The sequence below is a fragment of the Tinamus guttatus genome, unplaced genomic scaffold (genome assembly GCF_059628265.1).
Source record: "Tinamus guttatus ecotype Peru unplaced genomic scaffold, ASM5962826v1 Tinamus_guttatus_pri_ptg000526l, whole genome shotgun sequence".
NCBI lineage: Eukaryota > Metazoa > Chordata > Aves > Tinamiformes > Tinamidae > Tinamus > Tinamus guttatus.
The window spans coordinates 535203-559355 of record NW_028289060.1 but is presented as its reverse complement, the minus strand read 5'-3'; the positions used below and the strand labels follow the sequence as shown (position 1 = coordinate 559355).

General features: G+C 56.9%; 1 protein-coding gene across 1 annotated transcript; it reads left to right on the top strand.

Moving 5' to 3' along the window:
• Nucleotides 1-10720: 10720 nt before the first annotated feature.
• Nucleotides 10721-12182, top strand: LOC148592771 (protein maestro-like). The gene is made up of 4 exons (XM_088533914.1): nt 10721-10864; nt 11075-11257; nt 11771-11893; nt 12072-12182. The coding sequence occupies exons 1-4, from the start codon at nt 10721-10723 to the stop codon at nt 12180-12182; spliced, it is 561 nt and encodes a 186-aa protein (XP_088390040.1).
• Nucleotides 12183-24153: the final 11971 nt, after the last annotated feature.

Sequence of the window (24153 nt, the reverse complement as noted above, 5' to 3'; positions counted from 1 at the left end):
GCGAATGGCTTCCCTGGCCGCACGAGTAGTTGTCATAACCTCATGGGCTCGCAGGCCCTGGGCCTGCGCCTGGGGTGTGATCATTGTTGGATCTGCACCCATTAACCGCTGCAGGCTGGAGCCGTGTAATGGGTGATCTGCCCCAGTTACTAGGGCTAAATACCTCGCACAGTTGTCTTCCCATTCTTGTTTGAAAACAATCATCCCTGCTGCATCAAAGATCAGCCTACAAGTTTGTTTTATATCGAACGGGAGCATATTGTCCTCCCCGAAGATACCATCTATGAGGGTTGAGACCATGGCAGAATTAATCCCTTTATCTGCAATTGCTTTAACAATCACTTCTACGTCCTTAGATTTTATCGGCGAGTGGACCCTCTGTCCCCCCTCCGTCACCCGGACCGGGAACGCTAGCGCGGCTGATGGGGCCCAGTCGGCACATGCGATCTTTATTTCCTTCCAGTCCGTGAGAGGGGTTTCTCCCCTTCGCGGTTTTTCTTTAATTCGGGTGGGAATATTTTGGCTCTTAGTTCTGTTTACCTTCTTTTTCTCCTTCCTTAAGTTTGAATCAGTTGTGAGCCACTCCTCCTGACTAGTGTCTGATCCGGAACCGGAACTCGACTGACTGGTCACTTCCGGGCTCCGGTACTTTTTCGTTGGGCTCCGGCCCCGCCTACTTCCGTCCCGCCTACTTCCGTTCCGGGCGGGCTGTTCCCCCCCTCTTGGCTCGCCCCGCCTTCTACCCGCGGAGGCGCCTTTTGTGAAATGGCCGCTCTGATCGGTCCTGAGCGCCTCGCTCGGGCCTCCCTCACCTGTCCGGTCAGGGTCATTGGTTCTCAGCGCCTCCCTGGGGCCTCCCTCACCGGTCCGGTCAGGCTCATCGGTTCTCAGCGCCTCACTGGGGCCTCCCTCACCTGTCCGGTCAGGGTCATTGGTTCTCAGCGCCTCCCTGGGGCCTCCCTCACCGGTCCGGTCAGGCTCATCGGTTCTCAGCGCCTCACTCGCGCTTGTTAGTTCTAACGGTTCCTCCCTGTTCCCACCGGGGGCACCCTTGCCTGGCCCTTCCCCTTGCGGCTCGGCGCCATTTTGGGGGGCACAGGGTGGTGGCCTGGCCCAGACGTCCCCAAGCTCTGGCTTCTTTTCAATGTTCCTAGCTTCCTCGGCTAGCTCGCCCCAAACAGATTTCGGCTGTTTCTGCTCCTCTGTAAGCGGGACGGGGTTCGGGGATGGAGGGGATGTATCGCCCTCTTGCAGATCTTTAGCCTCAGCAGAATCGCCATCATCTGGGGGGTGCAAAGTCTGTGCGGTTGCCCCGACTCCCATTTTCGGGGTGGCCAACAAACAGTCCTTTACCACCATCCAGGTCTCCTGCTCTTTTATAGCTTTCTGCAAGGCTTGTACAGCTTTTCCCCAAGCCTTAAGGTTTTTCCCACAACCCGAAGACATCGTCTCCTCGGCTAACGCCTTAGTACATTTGTCCCACACTTTAGGGACACACTTCAGGGACTTCATCTGCGCGCCCCAGGCATGCAGGGGTGATGGGAGCAATGCTGCCCAAAGCAGGGTGCGCAATGGGAGCAGTGAGGTGAGGCTCCTGGAGCGATAGCTTGGGGAAGCCTGTGCTCACATTGGGTTGCTTTGTGAGCACAAGCTGCAGAACCTGCTCCTCATGGGAGCTCTGGGTGTGTGTGGTGCTTTTGCAGTGTGCTGCCACCAGCAGTGGGGAGTTATGCACAGAGAGCAGGAGAATTTGTCAAGGAGACATCTCCTGAGGCCACGCTCCCTGCTTGGACAGGCACAAGAGAGACCTGGTAGGTGGCAGGGATTTAAGTAATGCTGGTGTGAGCCTGCCGAGTAGAGAAGCAAATCTGTACAGCCAGGGAGGCCTCAGAGACTCCTTCAGATGTATTCATTCCCTTAGCTATTTTGGCCACAGTCTTTTGTCTTGAGAATGACTCCATGTGTTTGTGCCCTTGGCGTTCCTGCTTGCCTGCCCATGACCACGAGGGAGGGACAGAAGCGATGTTTGTGAAGGGAGCGGTGTTGCCTCTGACCTCCTGTGGAGTCGTTCCTGGAGGAAAATGGCCGCCTGATGAACCAGCCATAAGAGACGTTGGAGCAAACACATGGCACAGAACAAAAGCTTCCTTGGAACCTGCGACCTAAGGGAAGATCGATGGAACCTGACAACAACCAATCAGGAGAAAGACTCTAGCCAATCAGATGAGATGGGAGCGTGCGTGGGAGCGGGAAAGGAACTGGTATATAAGGGATGGCTTTTTTTCAAAAAACTGTTTTTTTTTTCTCATGTTGATTCACATTGGATCGTTCTGAGCCCACGGTTTTTCTCTCCTCACCTCCTGCCATCTGAAAAGGCTCCTGTCTGCTTGTCTGGCGCAATAGCTGCAACCTGAAGCAGAGCAGCAGCAGCCACAGCACTGTGGTGCCTTCCAGCAGGGCCACAAGAGGAAGGAAACTGGAGCACGTCCTGCAGGAGCGGTGGTTTCTCCTGGCCTTCCATCTATATCAGAGAAGAAAGCGTCGCCAGGCCCAGAGATGCCACGGCAGGAGTAAGTGTGTGGCGTGTCCCACCACGGCCTGGCGTTGCTGAGCGCCCAGGAGCAGCATGGGGTGCGCGAAGGCTCCTGCTGCCCGGGGAGGATGTGCCAGGCGCCGCTTTGCCCGGCTCCAGGGTGGCCGGGCTCAGCCCCAGGGAGCGCGTGGGGCTGGTGCTGACTGCAGGGGCTGGCGGGTGGCAGCGGGAGCGCGAGTGCAGGGGCTGCGGGCGCGCAAGGGCAGGCTGGGCGGCAGCCAGTGTGCATTTCCTCCCTGCCCTTGCAGCGTGCTGCCAGCGCGAGCCCTCCGGGGTCTGTAGCGGGCACAGCCCTGTGAAGCCTGCCGGGAGGAGTCGAGCTGGCTGCAGGCCCAAGGGCTGTGGAGAATGGGCCAGCAGCCCTTCCTCTGGTAAATGCGTGCCAATGCGGGTGCCTCTCTCCTGCGGGGCTGCTTCGCTTGTCCTGCTGGTGGTGCTGGAGGAAATGCTGCACTTGGCTGTGGGCGCTGTGGCCTGCGGAGCGGTGGCTGCAGAGATGGGCGAACTCTGCAGGGGCTCTGCGCCCTGCTGCTGCCGGCACCAACGACTGAGCGGCTTCATCTTTCCCCCGTAGTGTCGGGAAGAAGACGGAGACCCGGGAGAATGGAGCAAAGCGCGAGGCCTTCCTGCCCTAAGGGTGCCCAGAGCGGGCGCGAGGGGAGGAGAGGAGGCGCTGACATGCGTGAGGGGGAGCGGAGGGGGAGCGAGTGCCCTGAGCGGCGAAGGGCGGACACGGGAGCGGCCGGCGGTGGCCACGAAGGGCAGCTCTGGTTCGGCCGGGCAGGGCAAGGGCAGGGCCTGCGGGTGCCTGGAGGGGAGCTGGAGCCAGGTGAAGGCAGCTGGGGATAATAGAGCAGAGCTGAGGCCTTGGCACCCTCCCCACAGCTGCTGCAGTGATGCAACCCTCCGCTTTTCCTTCCAGGTTTCTTCACTCGTGCAGGTCCCCGGAGCGGATCTGTGCGTGAGGAGGATGGCGGCAGTGTGGCTGGGTCTGTCCCTGTGGCCATCACTACCTTTGCTGCCATGGTGATCTGTCTATTGGACCGTCTGCAAGATGCCACTGTGAGTTCGGACTGTCCCATGGGGCTGGAGGGTTCCCCACAGTGCCCCAGCTTCCCTGATGCCATGGAAGTCCTGGCTCCATGGCACCTCTGCCCTCCTGCCATGTCTCACTGCAAACGCTGATCCTGCCATGGTGTTGGGCAGTCGCTCCCACGTACCCTTCTTTCGTGGTGGTGGTGCCGGACTTGGGGCTTGGGTTTGCGTCAGGAAATCCCAGCACAGGAGTCTCGGCCGCTCCTAACAGCTGTGCTGAGCGGTGCCGACAGTTTGATCACAGCCTCATCATCCCGGAGATGCTGTAGGGCTGCATGTCCCACCACACAGTGTGTGATGTGTCAGGGCGGCCGAGAAGAGACCTACCGCCAGCTGGAGAGCATCTTGTGCGGCTCTCAGAGCTGTCTGCAGAGCTCTGTTGTAGACAGAGTAATAGCAACGGTGTCTGCAGACCTGCAAGCAGCCCAGGTGAGTTTGTTCTCTCTTAGGGAGACTCCGGATGCTGGTGCCCATCTCTGGCTACGGAGAATCTTCTGGACGTGTCCTTGTTTGTGGGGCTTAGGGAGGTACCTGGAGCTGTGCAGAGAGGGGGTCATGGGCTGTTTGTGAGAAAGGGGCAATGGGAATCACATCACGGGATCTATGTGGTGCCTGGAGGCTGAGCGTGGGGGACAGCCGGTCGTGCTCCCACCATGCAGGAACTGTTGTGTTCCAGGGTGTGACGCCCGCTGTGAGGACGGCAGCGAGCGACGTCCTGGTGGCCCTGGCCCGCTCCCACCGGCGCGAGGTGGTGTCAGCACTGCAAGGCCACCTGAGGAGCCTGCAGGAGGTGTCGGCGGAGGTGGTGCTCGTCATCCTGCGCAATGTGGCTGCCCGCTACGGTCGAGTTCCCAGCCTGATGCTCCGCATTTCTGTGGGTGCCCAGTGGGAGACAGGGCCTGGGGTCGGAGTCTGGTGGCAGCTGCAGGGCAAGGGTTGCTCCCTCATTGTCTCGGCCTGGCCAGAGGGGCTGCAGCTCTGTGAAGGCCGTCAAACCCAAGCGTTTGGTGTGGGTTGTGACTGCAGCCTCTCCACCAGGTAAGAGCAGCCGTCCTGCATTTCACCGGGGAGCTGCTGCACTCCAGCGCCCCGGGCTGCTCGGCATGGGGACGTGGTGGGGCACATCTTCACTGAGTTCAGCCGCTCCTCACGCAAACTGGTAAGGGCAGAGGGTGGCGCTGGTCTGTGTCCCGTGCCACAGCGGTGCCATGGGCATCCTTAGCATTGGGTGTTCTGCCTGGTGAGTGGGAGCAATGACGCTGGTGCCGCAGTGGGAGCAGCCTCCCATCACCGTGCACTGAAAGGGCTGGGAATGGGCATCCACGGGTGTTTCCCACCTTTGTCTCGCAGACATCAGGAACTCTTTCTGAGATGGAAGCCCAGGAAGAAAAGGCCATTCAGCGCCTGTGCAGGCACATCCTGGGCACGATGGATGTCTCCACCAGAGCAGTGGCCAAAGTGAGTTGTCTGCTGCTGGACGCTGTTACTTTCTGTCTTTCCCCGGTGTGTTGACACTGCCCATCTTAGCCCCTAAAGCAGCCAAGAAGAGCTAGGGCTGCCCTTGCTCGTTCAGTGCATGCTGTGGCTGAAAGGAGCACAGCTGGGCATGTCTTGGCTGCCTTCTGTAAATGAGACATAGGAACTGGGGGGACCATAGGGCATCCCCTTGCAGCAGGGAGGCGAGCTGTCCACGGGGGTGAGTTGTGGTGGCTGCTCTCAGCAAGCAGGCAGCCAAAGTGAGGGAAAAGGTGCACAAAGCCAGGTGGGCGAGAGGGAGAGAAGGTGGAGGAGGAAGCCAGAGTGAGGCTGAGGGAAGGAGTGAGGCCCAGGGGCTGGGCGGGTGCCGCAGAAGCATCAATAACAGGAGGCCTGGGAGGGAGAGGTGGAAATAGCGGCGTGCCCAGTGGCCCGGTTCTTGCCTGCAGCTCCTGTGGCCCAAACTGCTGCAGTACGTGGTGCCGGCCCAGTACACGGGCATGCTGGTCCCGCTCTGCCGCTGCCTGTGTGCACTGACCAGGAGGCGGGAGAGAGCAGAGTGCCATGAAGAGGAGGCAGCACACGAGCTCCTGGAGTCTGAGGAGCAAGGTGGGAAGCGAAGGCGCAGGCAGCGCAGCTGGGGTCCCCTTCAGCTGTGCATGGGGCTGCAGGACATGGTGTGGGCAGGGCCTGGTGGGGCTGGGCGTCTCACGTGGCTTTTCTTTGTGCCCACAGCTGCTCTGCCAGCGCCCCAGGCCCTGCTGGTTTGCCTGTTGGTGAGTAACAAGGCCCCAGGAAAGAGCTTTCATGGCTGCAGAGAGGGGAGACGCAGAAGAGATGGTGCCACGGCCAGTGCAGGGCACCCTGGGAGGAGGCAGGAGGATGTCAGAGGGTGCATGGGCAGCCCCTGCCCGTCGGGAGCTCCTGCTCCTCCCAGAGGGTGGCAGCGCTCAGGCAAGGCTGTCAGCTGCCTCCTGGCGTCCAGGGCAATGCCAGCCTCCCTGCTCGCCTGCCTGCGGGGTGGCCACGGCTCCTGCGGCTTGCACGAGGCCATCCGTCTTCTGCCCTAGGTGGTGGCCACAGTGACTCCCCACGCAGGCACTGGCTGTGGCACTGCAGCCCTGCAGCTGCTGCAGGCGCTTCCCAGCATGATCCACGGGAGCGTGGGGGCAAGCTGGGCTGCAGAGATCCCCGTGCTGCTGCAGCACCTGGCAGGTAAAGTGTCCACAGAGGGAGAGGCTGCATGCGGAGAGGGCAGCACTGAGTCTGGTGGAGAGGGTGCAGTCATGTTTGCCAGAACTTATCAGGCCAATGGCCTGAGGCTTTGGGACAGGAGACACGATGCTGGAATAGCAGCAAGAGCTTCTGATTTCTCTGGCTTTGCAGGAAGAACTGCGAGAAACCTGGACATGGTGGAATGGGAGAGCCTTCTGCTGCAGGTACAGCATCCCTGTGGGGGCACACATGGATGGGGTAAGCAGGCCCAGGAAAAGGGCAAGGAGGAACCCTGGAACTCCCTGTTGAGGCACTGAGTGGCACAAGCAGGTCCCAAGACCCCAGTGCCTTCCTTGGCCATGCAGGCTGCCTGCTTGGAAGAGCTGCTCTCAGCACGTGCAGAATGACTGGGCATAAATGCAGCTGAAGGCCAGGGCAGAAGCCTCCTCCTCGGGGGCCTGTGCCGTGGCACTGCCTGCTCCTGACATGTGCAGCGCCCAAGGGCTTGAGTGGCTCCTGAGGGGGAAGAGCGAGAGGCAGTTACAGGAGGGGCCGGTGGGCAGAGGGGCAGTCGCGAGAGGGTGCTCTGCCCCGGCCATCTCCAGGGTCCCTGGGGTATGCAAAAGGTCCTGGCCAGGAACAGGGGGGCATTTACTTCATCTCCCGCTTCACCCTAGTTCTTGCGAACCTCACTGGACGTTGTTGTGAACGATGTCTGTATTATTGACCTTAGCAGGGAAATGAGCCATCAGCTGGGCTGCTCTCCGCGCCTGTCCTGGGAAAAGGTTTGTTCCCTGTGCAGTGTTGCTGCTGTTCACGTACCCCGACGGCTGCGGTGACAAAACCCTGGGGGGCGCCGGACAGGACTCGGGTCGGCGATGCTGCTCTGCTCCGTGCCTGGTTTTGCCCCTGCCCTCTCTCTTTGCCCAGGAAGGGGCTTGTGCCCCCTCCATTCTAAGCTGGTCCTGAGGCCAGTCTGGCCAGCGGCTGCTGTTGGTGCTGCGGGTGCCTTGGCGTGTGCTGGCACTGTGGGGCTGCCATGGGCTGGCCCTGTCCTGCAGGCTGGGCTGTCACTGCAGCTGGGGCCTGGCCTCTTCTCTTGCAGAGGTTCCTGTACAAGGCGCTCGGCACAGCCCTGGCAGCTTGCGGGAGTCCCCGCTTCGTACAAGAGCAGACCCTGGGGCACCTGCAAAGTGCAAACTTCCTGGAGCTGTGAGAGGCGCAGGTGAGGGTTCCTCGTGTTGTGCTGCGTGTCCTGGGGCTCAGGGGCTCTGTGTGCCCTGCTCTGGCCCTGCTGCATTTCTGTTCACTACCATTACCTCAGGAAAGCTGCCTGGCCAGTGGAGCTGGCCAGGGCTGGTCACTGTGGTGAGAGTGACTCCCCATTTTTGCTGCGTTGTAGGGAATAGTTTCAGTTGTGCCCCGCTGTGCTGAGAGGCACTTTCAGCTGGCCTTGTCATCTGTTGAGCGGTTCCTGGGCACCTGCAAAGAGAGGCGCAAGCAGAGGGTGAGCGGGGACCCTGTGGCAGGAGCTCTGCATGGGCAGGCGGCGGGTTCTGGGTATCCCAGGGCTGTGGGTGGCCCCTTGTTCCTGCCCGGCTTTGCCAAGGCTCGAGGCCCTGCAGTCGGGAGAGGGCCAGCGGCCGTGGCGATGCCGGTGACCTTGTGCCTGTGTCTTGCTCCTGCCGCGAGGCGGCGTCTTCCAAGACTTTGGCTCCTTGGTGGGACTGCTGGGGCCTCTGGCGTGCGAGGAGTCAGCCGCAGCCCATCGGCGGGCAGTGACCTGCCTCTGCCGCCTTCTCCAGAGAGCTGGTGAGAGGAATAGGCAGGGCTGCCCCTGCTGCTGCCTGGAGGAAGGAGCCCAGCACCAGGCCCTGTCCCCCTGTGCCGTAGCACCTTGTCCAGCTTGCAAAGACACTGTGTTGCCTTGGGGGACCCTGGCTTTGTGTGGCCTTTACTGGCCTCCCTCATGTCCTCGCTCAGCACCCAGGGATCCGTAGGTTGCCTCCCCATGAACGTCACTCCCCTTTCTGATAGTTCCAGCCAAAAACATGGACATGGCGCCATGGACCCAGGTCACATGTCTGTCCAAGAGGCTCAGCACTGTCACCTCTGGGTCTCTGCTGGCAACCTCCACCAACATTGCCAAGGTACCTGGCCCTCGGCAAGCAGGACAGGGACCATGATATGTTTGTGTGCACGTGTGTGTGGGAGTGCTGCTCTCAGGACACATGTTTTGCATCTGAGCAACTCCTGTGGTGCACTCACTTGTGTTTCTGATTTCTCCCCAGCTTGTGTGCAAACATTTCCCACAAGGCCAGGCCACAGGCTTCATGAACAGCATCGTGGAGAACCTGCTGTGCGACAGGCCCATGTGCATGTGGGCTGTGAGTCCATGGACACTCGCCTTCCTGGGGGATTGTGTTGAGAAGATATTCCAGGAGGAGGTGAGAGAGACATTTTTTAGGTTTGCCTTTGGCTGTTCTCTGAGGTAGTGTGTTGGCCCCGAGGCACCACGGTGAAAGGACGCACCGAGCCTTTCTTTCTCGCCCATCTCCTTTCAGGTGCTTGAGCGCATGTCTATCCCTTGCACGTGCCTGTGGAGCACCCAGCAGAGCACTCCCCGGTGCGTGGTACTGCGAACGATGGTCCTGCTGTGCCGCTCTCACCAAGAGCCGGTGCTGGGCAGCCTCCTGCAGACACTGCTGCCCATGGACAGGTCTGTGCAGCCGCCCTTCCCGCTGCCGTCAGAGCCAGCCGCGGGGCTCGTCTGCGTGGGCGGCCCTCTCGGCAGCCAGTGCTTTTGCCCCGCGCAAGGCTGAGCGCTGCAGCTCGTGTCCCTGTCGGGACCTGGGCACTGGCAGTCCCCGTGCGCACAAGGAGGGTGTATGGCTTCTCCGGAGGTACCTTGGGTAGCCAGGGATGCCGGCTCACGTGCTGGCGTGTGTTCCTTTGCAGCAACACAGCAGAGGTGTGGAGGAGCCTGGGGAGAAGCGCCGTGGGCTGCCCAATCCTGGTGCACTTAACACAGAAGTTGGGGGCAGCTGGAAAGAGCCATGGGAGCAACTGCTGCTTTGGGGAGCTGGGCAGCAGCCAGGCTGCCCTGGAGCCTCGCATGGTATGGTCAGCACCCCCGGCGGCCGTGCTGCTTTGCGTGTGCTTTTGAAGCAGTGCTTGAGTGTGATGCTTGAGGGTTTCCTGCCCTTTGTGAGGGCCCGTGGAGCCTTGTGGGGTGCTGAGCTGGTGTGGTAGCAGCGTGGGGAGCTGGGACAGCTTGTGGCTGCCAGGCTGAAAGGCTCTTCCTGCAGTGAGAGTTGGAGTGAGTAAAAGCCCCTGACCGTCAGGGGGATGTGGTCTGTGGGCAATGGCCTTGTTTTACCAGGCGGTTCTTGGTTGAATTTCTCTGTAGATCACTCGCGCCCTCTGTGAGGTGGTGTCAGCGCTGAGAAGCGACACCCTGGTTCGGCGCCTGCTTCCTCAGCTGCTTCCAAACCTCCTGGAGCAGCTCAGTGTGACGCTGGGGGAGGAAATGGAAGTGTCCCTTGGAGAACTGATGAGGAGTGACCCACCGGGCAGGTGAGGAGCGGCAGGGGCAGAATCTGTGTGTGCAGCCCATGGCCTTGCAGGAGCACCTGCCTATTGCCCTGGAGCTGGGCTGCCTCCGTGGTAGGTGGGACTGGGCTCTGTAGGGCAGCACACTGGGCGTTGGACCATTTCTGCACCTCAGCCGAGTGTTGCGGCTGGATCCATCATGGGGCTGTGCTGAAGAGCAGCTTCCCACAAATTATTGTACCTGGAGCTTTCCTTGGTCTCTCTCCCTGCAGCCTGTTTGTGGAGGTGCTGGAGCTGGTGCCGGCCAACAGCCTGGAGCACCGGTGGCTGCGGCTGCTGTGGGAGCAGGGAGCGTGGGCGTCATTGACAGCATCCCAGGCCAGCGTGTGTCTCCTGGCGAGGTGCGAGCCCCTGGCGGGGGCTGTGCTGGAGGAAGGGCTGCCGGGATCTGGGGCCTGCCCCGAGCTCTGCTCCAGTGCGAGCGGTGTCTGCACCGGGGTGGGCGCAGCTGGGAGCGGTGCCGCGGGGCTGTGCTGTGTGAGCACGTGCTACAAGGCTGTTGGTGCTCTGTGCGCAGTGTGCTGCTGCGCACGGAGCAGGTCCCGCAGCGCCTGGTGCAGCGGTTCTTCCGCTGGCCGCGTTCCCGCTCGGCGAACCTGCGGCTCACAGCCACCGCGTTCTGTGCCGAGGTGAGGCAGCCGTGGGGCGAGGGGGCTCGCAGGGCTTCCTGCATCTCACCCAGGGTGAGGGGTGCTCCATGCTAGCACTCACATGTCTTGATTGCAGCTCATGAAGGACCAGCTAGTGAGGGAGAAGAAGATCGTGACGCCCCTCCTAGAGACGCTGGCAGAGCGATCGCGCGACCCTGTCAGCAGCGTGAGTCGAATGGCCATGAGGGACCTGGGCAACGTGGCCACAGGAGCACCCACCAAGGTGAGGCAGCCTCTGATGGGCTTTGAGCGCAAGCCGAGCTGGGGAGGAGCGCGGAGGTGCTCGAGGAGCCGAGGCAGGTGCAGGGCTGTGCTGAGGCAATGCCCTGGCATCAGGGCTCTCCCCTGGGCTTGCTCTGGAAAGCGCTGCCTCTGGCACCACAGCGAAGAGTAGTGCTGAGAGACAAGAGCTCATGTGCGTGTCGCTCTGCAGCTGCAGAGACACTGGGCCACCGCGGTGAGAGCGCTGCTCAGGGGCCTGGAGGACGTGGGCAGCCCGGAGGTGGCTACGGAGAGCCTGGTGGCACTGACCAAGGTGCTGGGATGGCTGGAGGCGAGGGCCGTGGGCTCTGCCTTTGGAGAGGTGGCCAGGAGCTGCCGGACACTCTGGGGGGTGGTAAGTGGAGCCGCTGGCTCTCTGTGGGCAGGCGGGAGCCCACGCGGGTTGCCGTCCCCCGTGGGCTGCTGTTGGCAGGGGGCAGCCGCCGCCAGCCCTGTGGGCAGCACCGCGCGGGTGCCGAGCACTGTGTGCTAGCAGCCTGCCCAACAGTCTTTCTCATCACAGGAGGAAGAGGAGCTGCGCTGCTCGGCCTTCGGCTTCTGCAGCGCCGTGGCCTCCTCTGCTTCGGGGAGGAGGTTGTTTTTCGGCAGGGAGGTGGAGGAGGCCTTTCCCAGCCTAGTGCTGCACCTTCGGGACCCGTCCCCAGCTGTGTGCAATGTAAGAGCCCCAGGCACCCCACAGAAAGCCCCGTGGAGCTGGCTGAGCCATGGGGGCACTCGCTCCCTTCTGCATGAGGCTGCCGGAGTCTCCATGGGCCCTGGGTGATGCTGCCCTGCTGGCAAGGTTCCTTCCTCAGTGCCCGGGCAGGTGCAGAGCATCCCCATGACAGGGCCCGGGGCTCTTTTGTAGGTGTGCAAGGTGGTCCTGCGTCTGTGCGCCCCGTTTCTGGAGTCGAAGAGGCTGCGGAGGCGTCTCAACATGAGCATTGGGCTGAGCGCAGAGGAGATGAAGGACGAGGTCTGCAGACACCTGGTGAGTGAGCTGTGTGCTGGGGCTGTGTCCCTGTGCTGGCCGCCCACCCCGTGACTCCCACATCACGGGGTCGTCCCAGTACTGGCCATGGGTGGGCAGGCGATTGGGCAGAGGGGAGCAAAGGGGGCTGTTGGAGATGGGGATGAGCTCCCGCTGCCTGCACTGTGTGTTGTCGCAGGCCCAAGACTGTCCCGCGCTGTTGGAGCAGCTCCTGAGCACATCTTGGAGCTGCTGCTTGGGAAGCCACCAGGTGCCACAGGCGGCAGCCGTCCACGTCCTGGGTGAGTAGCAGCGGGGGGCTGAGGTGCTGCTCCTGGCCAAGGCCCCAGGTTGGGTTCAAGGTCAGGCTCTGGGGCAGCTCGAGGCTGTGGCCATACCCGTGCCCTGGTGGCCATGTCCCCCTGCCAGGCCTGCTCCAGGACACAGCGCCAGCCACGTGGCTACAGCAGTGGGGCCTCTCTAGCGAGGTGCCCAGAGGTTCCATGGGTGCCCAAAGCCAGGGGGCTCGGGGATGGGGTCTTGTGTGGCCCTGGGTTTGTGTCAGGGAAGACACCCCATCTGGGCACCACGAGGCATCAGGGCCTTGTTCCCACGCTGCTCCCCTCAACATCAGTGTCTTTGCAGCTCACTGGAGGCCAGAGCACGTGGAGGAGCCCCGTGCTCGACGGGAAGTAGCTGCAGAGCTCTGCGCGGGGGGAGGCCAGCAGCACAGAGCAGGAGGGAAATAAATCTCTGTCCCTGCGGGGAGGCACTGTCCGTCCATGTGGGGCTATGTGCGGTGTGGCAATAACCCTGGTCCTGCCTCCCTGGGGATGTGGGCCCTGCGTGGTGCTGCCTGGGGACAGTGGAGAGCACAGGGACTGGAGGGAAGGGGTTTGCAGGCACTGAGCTTAGTGGGTCACTGCCAGGTGCCTCGGGACACCAGGGTCACTGGGAGCACTGGGAAGAACCTGGGGGGTCCTAGTGAAGGATCCCAAAGCAAAGCCAGCTCCGCTCTCCGCCAGCAGCAGCCCATGGCAGCGGATGAGCAGATCTGCTGCCCCGCAGCCCTGCTCTGCTGCACTGCTGGCCTGGCACAGCTGCAGGCACGAGGGAGAAGCCCCTGCCGCACGGTTTGTCGGTGCCAGCAGCGCGTGGGCAGAGCTGCGCAGCCCCTCTGCGGCACCAGGAGGCTCCATCATTGCCAGAATGGAAACAAACCCACCCAGCCTGCCCCAGCCTTCCTCAAAGCACTTGCCAAGGACATTCTCTGCGCCCACAAGTTCCCACAACCCACGGTGGGACTGGAAGGCCCAGCAGCAACTGGCTGTTGTCGCTCATGTGCCATTACACAGCAGTCAGAGGTGGCCCATCCACAGGCAGGCACATCACTGCAGAGCACAGGGTGAAATAAAACCCCCAGGCCACCAACAGGCACTTCCAAACGCCGCTTTCAAACCTGCATCAACAAGTCCCCTGCTTGGGAACGGGAGGCTGCCACAAAAGCACTTCCAGAAGGAAACTGCTCAGCCGTTTCCTGTTTCTCGTTTGTGTTTTGGGGAAACAGGCATTGCCAGAGCAATACTGTCTCAAAGTAGCTTTTCCCATGCAGAACAGATCAGACAGCTATGGGTGGAGAAATTTGCTCTAAATCAAGAGCGTCTCCTTTGAGCTGCTCTTCAGCTCAGCTACAAGAAGGTGTGGAAACATAATCAGGAATGATATTCTTTTCTCGAGAAGATGGAGCACAAAAGCACTGTTGGGGTTCCTTCCAGTGCAGATGGTACCTTCTCACTGGCCTTGATGAGAGAGCAGTAAGGCCATCCCCATGAGCTGCCCAGAGCTCCCCTCTGCAGGGATGCGCTCAGCCAATTCCCTGTGGAACAAGGCTGTTCTTCTCCATTCTAGGCCTTTCTAGAAATACTCCAGAAATATTCCCGCTGCTCTCATCACTCTGTCAGTTACTCACCACGGTTATGGCTGTGGTTAGCAGTCTGGCAGGATTCAATGGAGTGAAGGTTTGCAGGGCCACCTATCTTCCCTTTGCTCTTTTTCAGCACTCATTGAACACAGAGGAGCAAAAGGAGGGAGACTGAGCAGGGTCTTGGCATATGCAAGTCTTTCAGCTCAAAGGCTAATAAAATCCATTCCCCCAGTTTGGTGTAATGGCACGTGTCCAGTGTGTCAGTGAGTCCTTCTGGTTGAGCTCTGGGTAAGGGAGCTGGGACATTGGCTCACCAGTCAACAGGGTCCTCCAGCCTTCTTGAATGGCCAACAATTGGGCTACAAAGCACTCCTGAAATATTCAGGGAGGTAGTCTTTGGACCTGCGTAACCTAATTCTTTGTTTTCTTCCTTCAATAGTGACTGACGTGTTTGCCTCCCTTGGGCTAGTGCTGGGGAAAAGAGCCTTGCAGACCATCTAGCTCCCCTTCAAATGCTTGGAGGAACTGGGCAGAAGCTTGATCATATTGGAGCGGAGAGAGCACTGCAGTCTGCTCTCAGTAGTCTCAGGGGCATCTCAAGGGAGGATGCTTTTTGTCGCTGTGAGACAGCATGACGTATGGCAGGAACAGCATTGCTACTGTCTATTAATAGTGTGATAATCAAAGGCAAAGAAAAGAAGACACACGCACACAACAAAGGAAAGAAACCGGGGCAGCACTGGCTCCCATCACCCTCAACTACCACCAAACAGGAGTGTTGCGCGTCTATGCACAGTGTCATGGCTCTGATTAGAGAATGGCAGTGAATGTAGGGAAGTTCAGGCAAGCTCGTACTTCCAAAAATCACTGGCTTCTCATTGAATGTGTCCAACTTGAAAGGGGTTCTGCGTGAGAGCAAACTGCATGGCTGCTCATAGCTGCAGTGGGAAGTGAATTTGTCTTGTCTTGGATGCCATGGCATATGCAAACCTCTCTGGTAAAGGAAGGGCTGAGCTGGGCACTGAACACAAGTCTCCAGCCACGTGCTCTATGGTGCAGTTTTCTCCAGGGGCTGCAGGTGAAATCTGGAAATCTGGAAATCTGCTGGTGCTTCCCTTCCCTTCCTTTGAGAAGATAGGAGCAAAGCGCCCACAGTTTCTAGGCGCACTTGAAACGCCAAAGGAATGCAGTGCTTAGTCTCTGCCGAGAATTCAGGTTAGAGGAGCTGAGACAGCCGGGCTTGCAGCCAAATAAAGGGGGAGAGGGAATAGCTGCAGGGAATGAGTGTAGCCTCTCTCATCTTTGCAGAAATCAAGAAATCCAAGCGACATGGAGGGCTCCAGTTGTGCGGTGGGTTCAGAGCCTTGAAGAGCCTCCAGGCCATCGTGACCTATTTTGGCAGAGGCTCTTTGGCAAAGCATAGGAAGGGGAGAAACCTCTGCCACTGACTGTGGCAGCCATGCTGCATGGGCAAAATCACTTGGTGTGCCTCTCCTGCTGGCCATAACCTTGAGCTGTCTGCAAAGCCTTTGTCCAAAGCAGAGCAGAGCCAAGGGAAGCAGGTAGAGAGCGCGCTGTGATTGTGCTGCCCATGGGAGTGAGAGCTTTAGGTGAGGGAGGGCAGAATGGTGCCTCTCTTGGTGCCGTCTCCGTGCTGTGCTGGAGGCAGCTTTCCTGCTCTCAGCAGAGAAGTGGGTGGTGGCAGGGGGCCGAGGAAGAGGCGACCCGACCTGCGCAACTTGGCTTCCTGCAATAAAACTCCGAGGCTGCCCAATAGAGAGGCCTCTCATTTACGTCGTTTCAGCATTTTAGAGCTCTCGTTTGGATGGTATTCCTGGTGCCTTGACTCATGGTAGCTCTATGAGCCCTTTTTGGGACTGGAATTGACGGACCCTCTTCTCACATGAGGTTGAGAAATCCTGCCTATACCCAAGCATCATTGCACAGTGTTCTTTTTGTCCAGCAAAGCTGTCATTTCCAAATTCTAACCTCCATTTTTTAAATTAATGTAATTCTAATTAATTTAATCCTGATATTTAGAAATCAATTCTAATATTACAATTCTTCCTCTTCTCCTCTTCTCCTAAGAGTACATTTTTGTACTCGTCAGAGTTGGAGAGGGACTAGCGCTGAATGAAGATCCATTAAATCTAGCTGCTTCACTATTAACTAGTATTTTGTGTAATGCCTTTCACGTCATTCTCTTCTCTTTCATGCTCTCATATCCTTCACTGTAACCCTCAAAGTCATTTGGGCATAGTGTAAAGAGCGCCGTAATTATTCAATTGGAATATCATTCTTGTAGGTGTGTTAAGACATCCCTGTATCCTCCTGCTCCTTGCCCCAGGGGCTTGCTTAGGAGCAGTTTTTACGTAGCCGATAGCCAAGAAGGAACACACACGAGAGTGTAACTTAAGAACAACACCAGTCATTTTATTTAGAAAACATAAGGGACTACTTAGAAACGGATGGGGGAAAAAAATAAAGCAAACCAAAACAGAAGAAAACAAGAGTTTTCTGGAGGTGGCTGAGGCAGCAGTTCTGGGGAAGGGCAGGTTGGGTGCAGGTGTTCAGAGGCTGGCATGTTGCAAGAGAGTGTGAGGTCGCCGTAGCAGAGGGAAAGCCTTGCTCCCTACTGGCAGCAGGAGCGATAGCGCTTCTTCGGCGGGAGCTGTTCAAGACACCTTTCCTCTTGAGACTGCGCCGTAGGTGTGGGAGGGGAGGAGGGGGAAGCGAGGCTCCTCTTGCGATTGCCTTTTGGCTTCTGCTTCTGGCTGCTGCCTGATGCTGCTCCCAGCTCAGGAGGAGGGTGCTCGGTGTCTCTGTTGGCCACGCTCGATAGCACATTGTCTGGCAGAGCAGGACTATTGGGTGTGCTGCAGCCGCTGTCTTGAGTGTGTGGTGAGGGAGAAAATATCCCGTGAAAGGCCTGTGCCTTAGACGTGCCAGCAGCTCCCATTGCATCCGTGGCCTCAAGCAGACGGCAGTGCTCTGGTGGGAGTGGAGTGCTATTTTTCACCTGTGCGGCCCTTTCTTTGTCAAGACGCACCTCGATATACATCTTCCTGTTGGGGGGTAACAGCCTTGGTCTGTTCTTGGTGGAGATTGCAAGCAGCAAGTCAGTAATGCAGATTTGGACAAACTCGTCATTTTCCAAGTGCTCTTTGAATTTTTCAGAATTTTCCTCCAAATCCTCATTGCAGTAGCAAGGGAAGTTCAGTGGCTTGTTTTCTGTGGGAAAAGGGTCGGTCTCGTGAGCCGATGTGCCACGTGCATGCTTGGGAGAGGCCTGTGCTTCTGAAAGAGCTGGGGGTGTCAGATCCCCAGACTCTTCTAATTCTTCTTGGGAGATTTCCTCCAAATCCTCAATGCAGTCGAAGGCGATGTTGGTGGGGGCATTGCCTGTGGGGTGGGGATGCGTTTTGGGAGGCAATGTGCCATGTGTGTCCTTGGGAGAGCCCGGTACTTCTGGCAAAGATGTGGGTGTCAGATGGCAGGGCTCTTGTGGAGCTGGCGCCTGGGGGCAGTGGTCAGCCCCTGTGGTGGAGCCGCAGCTGGGCTGCTGCCCCTCATGGGCAGCACAGAGAGGTGCAGGCGCGGGTGCTGGCTGCAGCTCCTGCATGGAGGTGCCGCTGGCGGGCGGGCTGTCCGTCAGCGGAGGAGCAGAGGAGCTCTCGCTTGGCTCCTGCTCCTGCTCTGCAGGGCAGGCACACATGCTGTCGCCTGCTGCACCTCGGCCGCTGCGCTGCATTTGCTCAGCCCTTGCTTTAGCCAGGCCGCTTGTCTCTTGGAAGGCTCTTGCTGACTTGAGATAGGAAGAAGTAGTTATCCTTTAAAGAAGGAAGGGCAAAGTAGCGATGCTCCAGCTTACGGAGGAAACGGTCTCGAAGCACAAGCGCTGTCCAGGGAGACTGCAGGTTCCAGAGCAAACATTCCGCCAGAGTCGCTGGCAACCAGCTGCGGGGGCCAAGCAGCCCTTTGAGCCTTGAAAGTCACAAACACAGAGCCATGGGTGTGACACCTTTGCGCCGTGCCATCCCTGAGCAACGGCCTCTCCAGTAGGATGGAGGTTGCTCCCAGCCACAGCAAGTGCTTTGCCTCCGAAGGCACCTCTGTCAGTTCTGCAACGAGAGCTCTCTGCTGTGTTTTGTTTCTAAAGGCCAGTCCAACTCCCTACTGCAGGACTGAAAGTTACACCTGAGCGTGTCTAAGGGATTTGTCTAAGGGCAGCTTAACCTTTAGCTTCAGTGCTTCCATATTTCATTGACTGAACACAATTCTATAAGAAACCTATCTAGCTTCCAGCGAGAGATAACACGCCCTAGGTATGCAATGCGCTGGAAGGAAAAAAAAGGGACTGCGTCTTCTTTGAAGCCACCCTCGCCCCTCAGTGTGTCCAGTGGAAAGAGAGGAGGATTGAAGCACAAGAATGCACATGCCCTTTCGCTGTGCTCTCCCTAACACAGGACTGAAGAGGCAGGAGGATGCTGTTGAATTACCATTTTGGCCTTTCTAGAAATGCTCCAGAAATATTCCCGCTGCTCTCATCACTCCGTCAGTTACTCACCAGGGTTATGGCTGTGGTTAGCAGTGTGGCAGGATTCAATGGAGTGAAGGTTTGCAGGGCCACCTATCTTCCCTTTGCTCTTTTTCAGCACTCATTGAACACAGAGGAGCAAAAGGAGGAAGGCTGAGCAGGATCTTGGCACATGCAAGTCTTTCAGCTCAGAAGCTAATAAAATCCATTCCCCCAGTTTGGTGTAATGGCACGTGTCCAGTGTGTCAGTGTGTCCTTCTGGTTGAGCTCTGGGTAAGGGAGCTGGGACATTGGCTCACCAGGCAGCAGGGTCCTCCAGCCTTCTTGAATGGCCAACAGTTGGGCTACAAAGCACTCCTGAAATATTCAGGGAGGTAATCTTTGGACCTGCGTAACCTAATTCTTTGTTTTCTTCCTTCAATAGTGACTGACGTGTTTGCCTCCCTTGGGCTAGTGCTGGGGAAAAGAGCCTTGCAGACCATCTAGCTCCCCTTCAAATGCTTGGAGGAACTGGGCAGAAGCTTGATCATATTGGAGCGGAGAGAGCACTGCAGTCTGCTCTCAGTAGTCTCAGGGGCATCTCAAGGGAGGATGCTTTTTGTCGCTGTGAGACAGCATGACGTATGGCAGGAACAGCATTGCTACTGTCTATTAATAGTGTGATAATCAAAGGCAAAGAAAAGAAGACACACGCACACAAAAAAGGAAAGAAACCGGGGCAGCACTGGCTCCCATCACCCTCAACTACCACCAAACAGGAGTGTTGCGCGTCTATGCACAGTGTCATGGCTCTGATTAGAGAATGGCAGTGAATGTAGGGAAGTTCAGGCAAGCTCGTACTTCCAAAAATCACTGGCTTCTCATTGAATGTGTCCAACTTGAAAGGGGTTCTGTGTGAGAGCAAACTGCATGGCTGCTCATAGCTGCAGTGGGAAGTGAATTTGTCTTGTCTTGGATGCCATGGCATATGCAAACCTCTCTGGTAAAGGAAGGGCTGAGCTGGGCACTGAACACAAGTCTCCAGCCACGTGCTCTATGGTGCAGTTTTCTCCAGGGGCTGCAGGTGAAATCTGGAAATCTGGAAATCTGCTGGTGCTTCCCTTCCCTTCCTTTGAGAAGATAGGAGCAAAGCGCCCACAGTTTCTAGGCGCACTTGAAACGCCAAAGGAATGCAGTGCTTAGTCTCTGCCGAGAATTCAGGTTAGAGGAGCTGAGACAGCCGGGCTTGCAGCCAAATAAAGGGGGAGAGGGAATAGCTGCAGGGAATGAGTGTAGCCTCTCTCATCTTTGCAGAAATCAAGAAATCCAAGCGACATGGAGGGCTCCAGTTGTGCGGTGGGTTCAGAGCCTTGAAGAGCCTCCAGGCCATCGTGACCTATTTTGGCAGAGGCTCTTTGGCAAAGCATAGGAAGGGGAGAAACCTCTGCCACTGACTGTGGCAGCCATGCTGCATGGGCAAAATCACTTGGTGTGCCTCTCCTGCTGGCCATAACCTTGAGCTGTCTGCAAAGCCTTTGTCCAAAGCAGAGCAGAGCCAAGGGAAGCAGGTAGAGAGCGCGCTGTGATTGTGCTGCCCATGGGAGTGAGAGCTTTAGGTGGGAGAGGGCAGAATGGTGCCTCTCTTGGTGCCGTCTCCGTGCTGTGCTGGAGGCAGCTTTCCTGCTCTCAGCAGAGAAGTGGGTGGTGGCAGGGGGCCGAGGAAGAGGCGACCCGACCTGCGCAACTTGGCTTCCTGCAATAAAACTCCGAGGCTGCCCAATAGAGAGGCCTCTCATTTACGTCGTTTCAGCATTTTAGAGCTCTCGTTTGGATGGTATTCCTGGTGCCTTGACTCATGGTAGCTCTATGAGCCCTTTTTGGGACTGGAATTGACGGACCCTCTTCTCACATGAGGTTGAGAAATCCTGCCTATACCCAAGCATCATTGCACAGTGTTCTTTTTGTCCAGCAAAGCTGTCATTTCCAAATTCTAACCTCCATTTTTTAAATTAATGTAATTCTAATTAATTTAATCCTGATATTTAGAAATCAATTCTAATATTACAATTCTTCCTCTTCTCCTCTTCTCCTAAGAGTACATTTTTGTACTCGTCAGAGTTGGAGAGGGACTAGCGCTGAATGAAGATCCATTAAATCTAGCTGCTTCACTATTAACTAGTATTTTGTGTAATGCCTTTCACGTCATTCTCTTCTCTTTCATGCTCTCATATCCTTCACTGTAACCCTCAAAGTCATTTGGGCATAGTGTAAAGAGCGCCGTAATTATTCAATTGGAATATCATTCTTGTAGGTGTGTTAAGACATCCCTGTATCCTCCTGCTCCTTGCCCCAGGGGCTTGCTTAGGAGCAGTTTTTACGTAGCCGATAGCCAAGAAGGAACACACACGAGAGTGTAACTTAAGAACAACACCAGTCATTTTATTTAGAAAACATAAGGGACTACTTAGAAACGGATGGGGGAAAAAAATAAAGCAAACCAAAACAGAAGAAAACAAGAGTTTTCTGGAGGTGGCTGAGGCAGCAGTGCTGGGGAAGGGCAGGTTGGGTGCAGATGTTCAGAGGCTGGCATGTTGCAAGAGAGTGTGAGGTCGCCGTAGCAGAGGGAAAGCCTTGCTCCCTACTGGCAGCAGGAGCGATAGCGCTTCCTCGGCGGGAGCTGTTCAAGACACCTTTCCTCTTGAGACTGCGCCGTAGGTGTGGGAGGGGAGGAGGGGGAAGCGAGGCTCCTCTTGCGATTGCCTTTTGGCTTCTGCTTCTGGCTGCTGCCTGATGCTGCTCCCAGCTCAGGTTGAGGGTGCTCGGTGTCTCTGTTGGCCACGCTCGATAGCACATTGTCTGGCAGAGCAGGACTATTGGGTGTGCTGCAGCCGCTTTCTTGAGTGTGTGCTGAGGGAGAAAATGTCCCGTGAAAGGCCTGTGCCTTAGACGTGCCAGCAGCTCCCATTGCACCCGTGGCCTCAAGCAGACGGCAGTGCTCTGGTGGGAGTGGAGTGCTATTTTTCACCTGTGCGGCCCTTTCTTTGTCAAGACGCACCTCGATATACATCTTCCTGTTGGGGGGTAACAGCCTTGGTCTGTTCTTGGTGGAGATTGCAAGCAGCAAGTCAGTAATGCAGATTTGGACAAACTCGTCATTTTCCAAGTGCTCTTTGAATTTTTCAGAATTTTCCTCCAAATCCTCATTGCAGTAGCAAGGGAAGTTCAGTGGCTTGTTTTCTGTGGGAAAAGGGTCGGTCTCGTGAGCCGATGTGCCACGTGCATGCTTGGGAGAGGCCTGTGCTTCTGAAAGAGCTGGGGGTGTCAGATCCCCAGACTCTTCTAATTCTTCTTGGGAGATTTCCTCCAAATCCTCAATGCAGTAGAAGGCGATGTTGGTGGGGGCATTGCCTGTGTGATCGGGATGCGTTTTGGGAGGCAATGTGCCATGTGTGTCCTTGGGAGAGCCCGGTACTTCTGGCAAAGATGTGGGTGTCAGATGGCAGGGCTCTTGTGGAGCTGGCGCCTGGAGGCAGTGGTCAGCCCCTGTGGTGGAGCCGCAGCTGGGCTGCTGCCCCTCATGGGCAGCACAGAGAGGTGCAGGCGCGGGTGCTGGCTGCAGCTCTTGCATGGAGGTGCCGCTGGCGGGCGGGCTGTCCGTCAGCGGAGGAGCAGAGGAGCTCTCGCTTGGCTCCTGCTCCTGCTCTGCAGGGCAGGCACACATGCTGTCGCCTGCTGCACCTCGGCCGCTGCGCTGCGTTTGCTCAGCCCTTGCTTTAGCCAGGCCGCTTGTCTCTTGGAAGGCTCTTGTTGACTTGAGATAGGAAGAGAAAGAAGTAGTTATCCTTTAAAGAAGGAAGGGCAAAGTAGCCATGCTCCAGCTTACGGAGGAAACGGTCTCGAAGCACAAGCGCTGTCCAGGGAGACTGCGGGTTCCAGAGCAAACATTCCGCCAGAGCCGCTGGCAACCAGCTGCGGGGGCCAAGCAGCCCTTTGAGCCTTGAAAGTCACAAACACAGAGCCATGGGTGTGACACCTTTGCGCCGTGCCATCCCTGAGCAACGGCCTCTCCAGTAGGATGGAGGCTGCTCCCAGCCACAGCAAGTGCTTTGCCTCCGAAGGCACCTCCGTCAGTTCTGCAACAAGAGCTCTCTGCTGTGTTTTGTTTCTAAAGGCCAGTCCAGCTCCCTACTGCAGGACTGAAAGTTACACCTGAGCGTGTCTAAGGGATTTGTCTAAGGGCAGCTTAACCTTTAGCTTCAGTGCTTCCATATTTCATTGACTGAACACAATTCTATAAGAAACCTATCTAGCTTCCAGCGAGAGAGAACACGCCCTAGGTATGCAATGCGCTGGAAGGAAAAAAAAGGGACTGCGTCTTCTTTGAAGCCACTCTCGCCCCTCAGTGTGTCCAGTGGAAAGAGAGGAGGATTGAAGCACAGGAAAGCACATGCCCTTTCGCTGTGCTCTCCCTAACACAGGACTGAAGAGGCAGGAGGATGCTGTTGAATTACCATTTTGGCCTTTCCAGAAATGCTCCAGAAATATTGCCGCTGCTCTCATCACTCCGTCAGTTACTCACCACGGTTATGGCTGTGGTTAGCAGTGTGGCAGGATTCAATGGAGTGAAGGTTTGCAGGGCCACCTATCTTCCCTTTGCTCTTTTTCAGCACTCATTGAACACAGAGGAGCAAAAGGAGGAAGGCTGAGCAGGATCTTGGCACATGCAAGTCTTTCAACTCAGAAGCTAATAAAATCCATTTCCCCAGTTTGGTGTAATGGCACGTGTCCAGTGTGTCAGTGTGTCCTTCTGGTTGAGCTCTGGGTAAGGGAGCTGGGACATTGGCTCACCAGGCAGCAGGGTCCTCCAGCCTTCTTGAATGGCCAACAGTTGGGCTACAAAGCACTCCTGAAATATTCAGGGAGGTAGTCTTTGGACCTGCGTAACCTAATTCTTTGTATTCTTCCTTCAATAGTGACTGACGTGTTTGCCTCCCTTGGGCTAGTGCTGGGGAAAAGACCCTTGCAGACCATCTAGCTCCCCTTCAAATGCTTGGAGGAACTGGGCAGAAGCTTGATCATATTGGAGCGGAGAGAGCACTGCAGTCTGCTCTCAGTAGTCTCAGGAGCATCTCAAGGGAGGATGCTTTTTGTCACTGTGAGGCAGTATGACGTATGGCAGGAACAGCATTGATACTGTCTATTAATAGTGTGATAATCAAAGGCAAAGAAAACAAGACACATGCACACAAAAAAGGAGAGAAACCGGGGCAGCACTGGCTCCCATCACCCTCAACTACCACCAAACAGGAGTGTTGCGCGTCTATGCACAGTGCATGGCTCTGATTAGAGAATGGCAATGAATGTAGGGAAGTTCAGACAAGCTCGTACTTCCAAAAATCACTCGCTTCTCATTGAATGTGTCCAACTTGAAGGGGGTTCTGCATGAGAGCAAACTGCATGGCTGCTCATAGCTGCAGTGGGAAGTGAATTTGTCTTGTCTTGGATGCCATGGCATATGCAAACCTCTCTGGTAAAGAAAGGGCTGAGCTGGGCACTGAATGCGAGCCTCCAACCACTTGTTCCATGGTGCAGTTTCCTCCAAGGGCTGCAGGTGAAATCTGGAAATGTCCCATCTTTGCTGGTGCTCCCTTCCCCTTCCTTTGAGAAGATAGGAGCAAAGGGTCCGCGGCTTCTAGGTGCACTTGAACAGCCAAAGGAATGCAGTACTTAGTCGCTTAGTGCTTAGACGCAATGCTTAAGCAATGATACACGAATATATATTTAAACAACAACAAAAATAACAATATAATAAACAATAACAAGAAAAATAACAACAATATA

Coding starts and splice junctions, on each gene's coding strand:
- LOC148592771 (XM_088533914.1), top strand. CDS start 10,721: ATGAAGGACCAGCTAGTGAGGGAGAAGAAGATCGTGACGCCCCTCCTA. Junction 11,258..11,770: donor GCCGGACACTCTGGGGGGTG/GTAAGTGGAGCC, acceptor GCTCTTTTGTAG/GTGTGCAAGGTGGTCCTGCG. Junction 11,894..12,071: donor ACGAGGTCTGCAGACACCTG/GTGAGTGAGCTG, acceptor GTGTTGTCGCAG/GCCCAAGACTGTCCCGCGCT.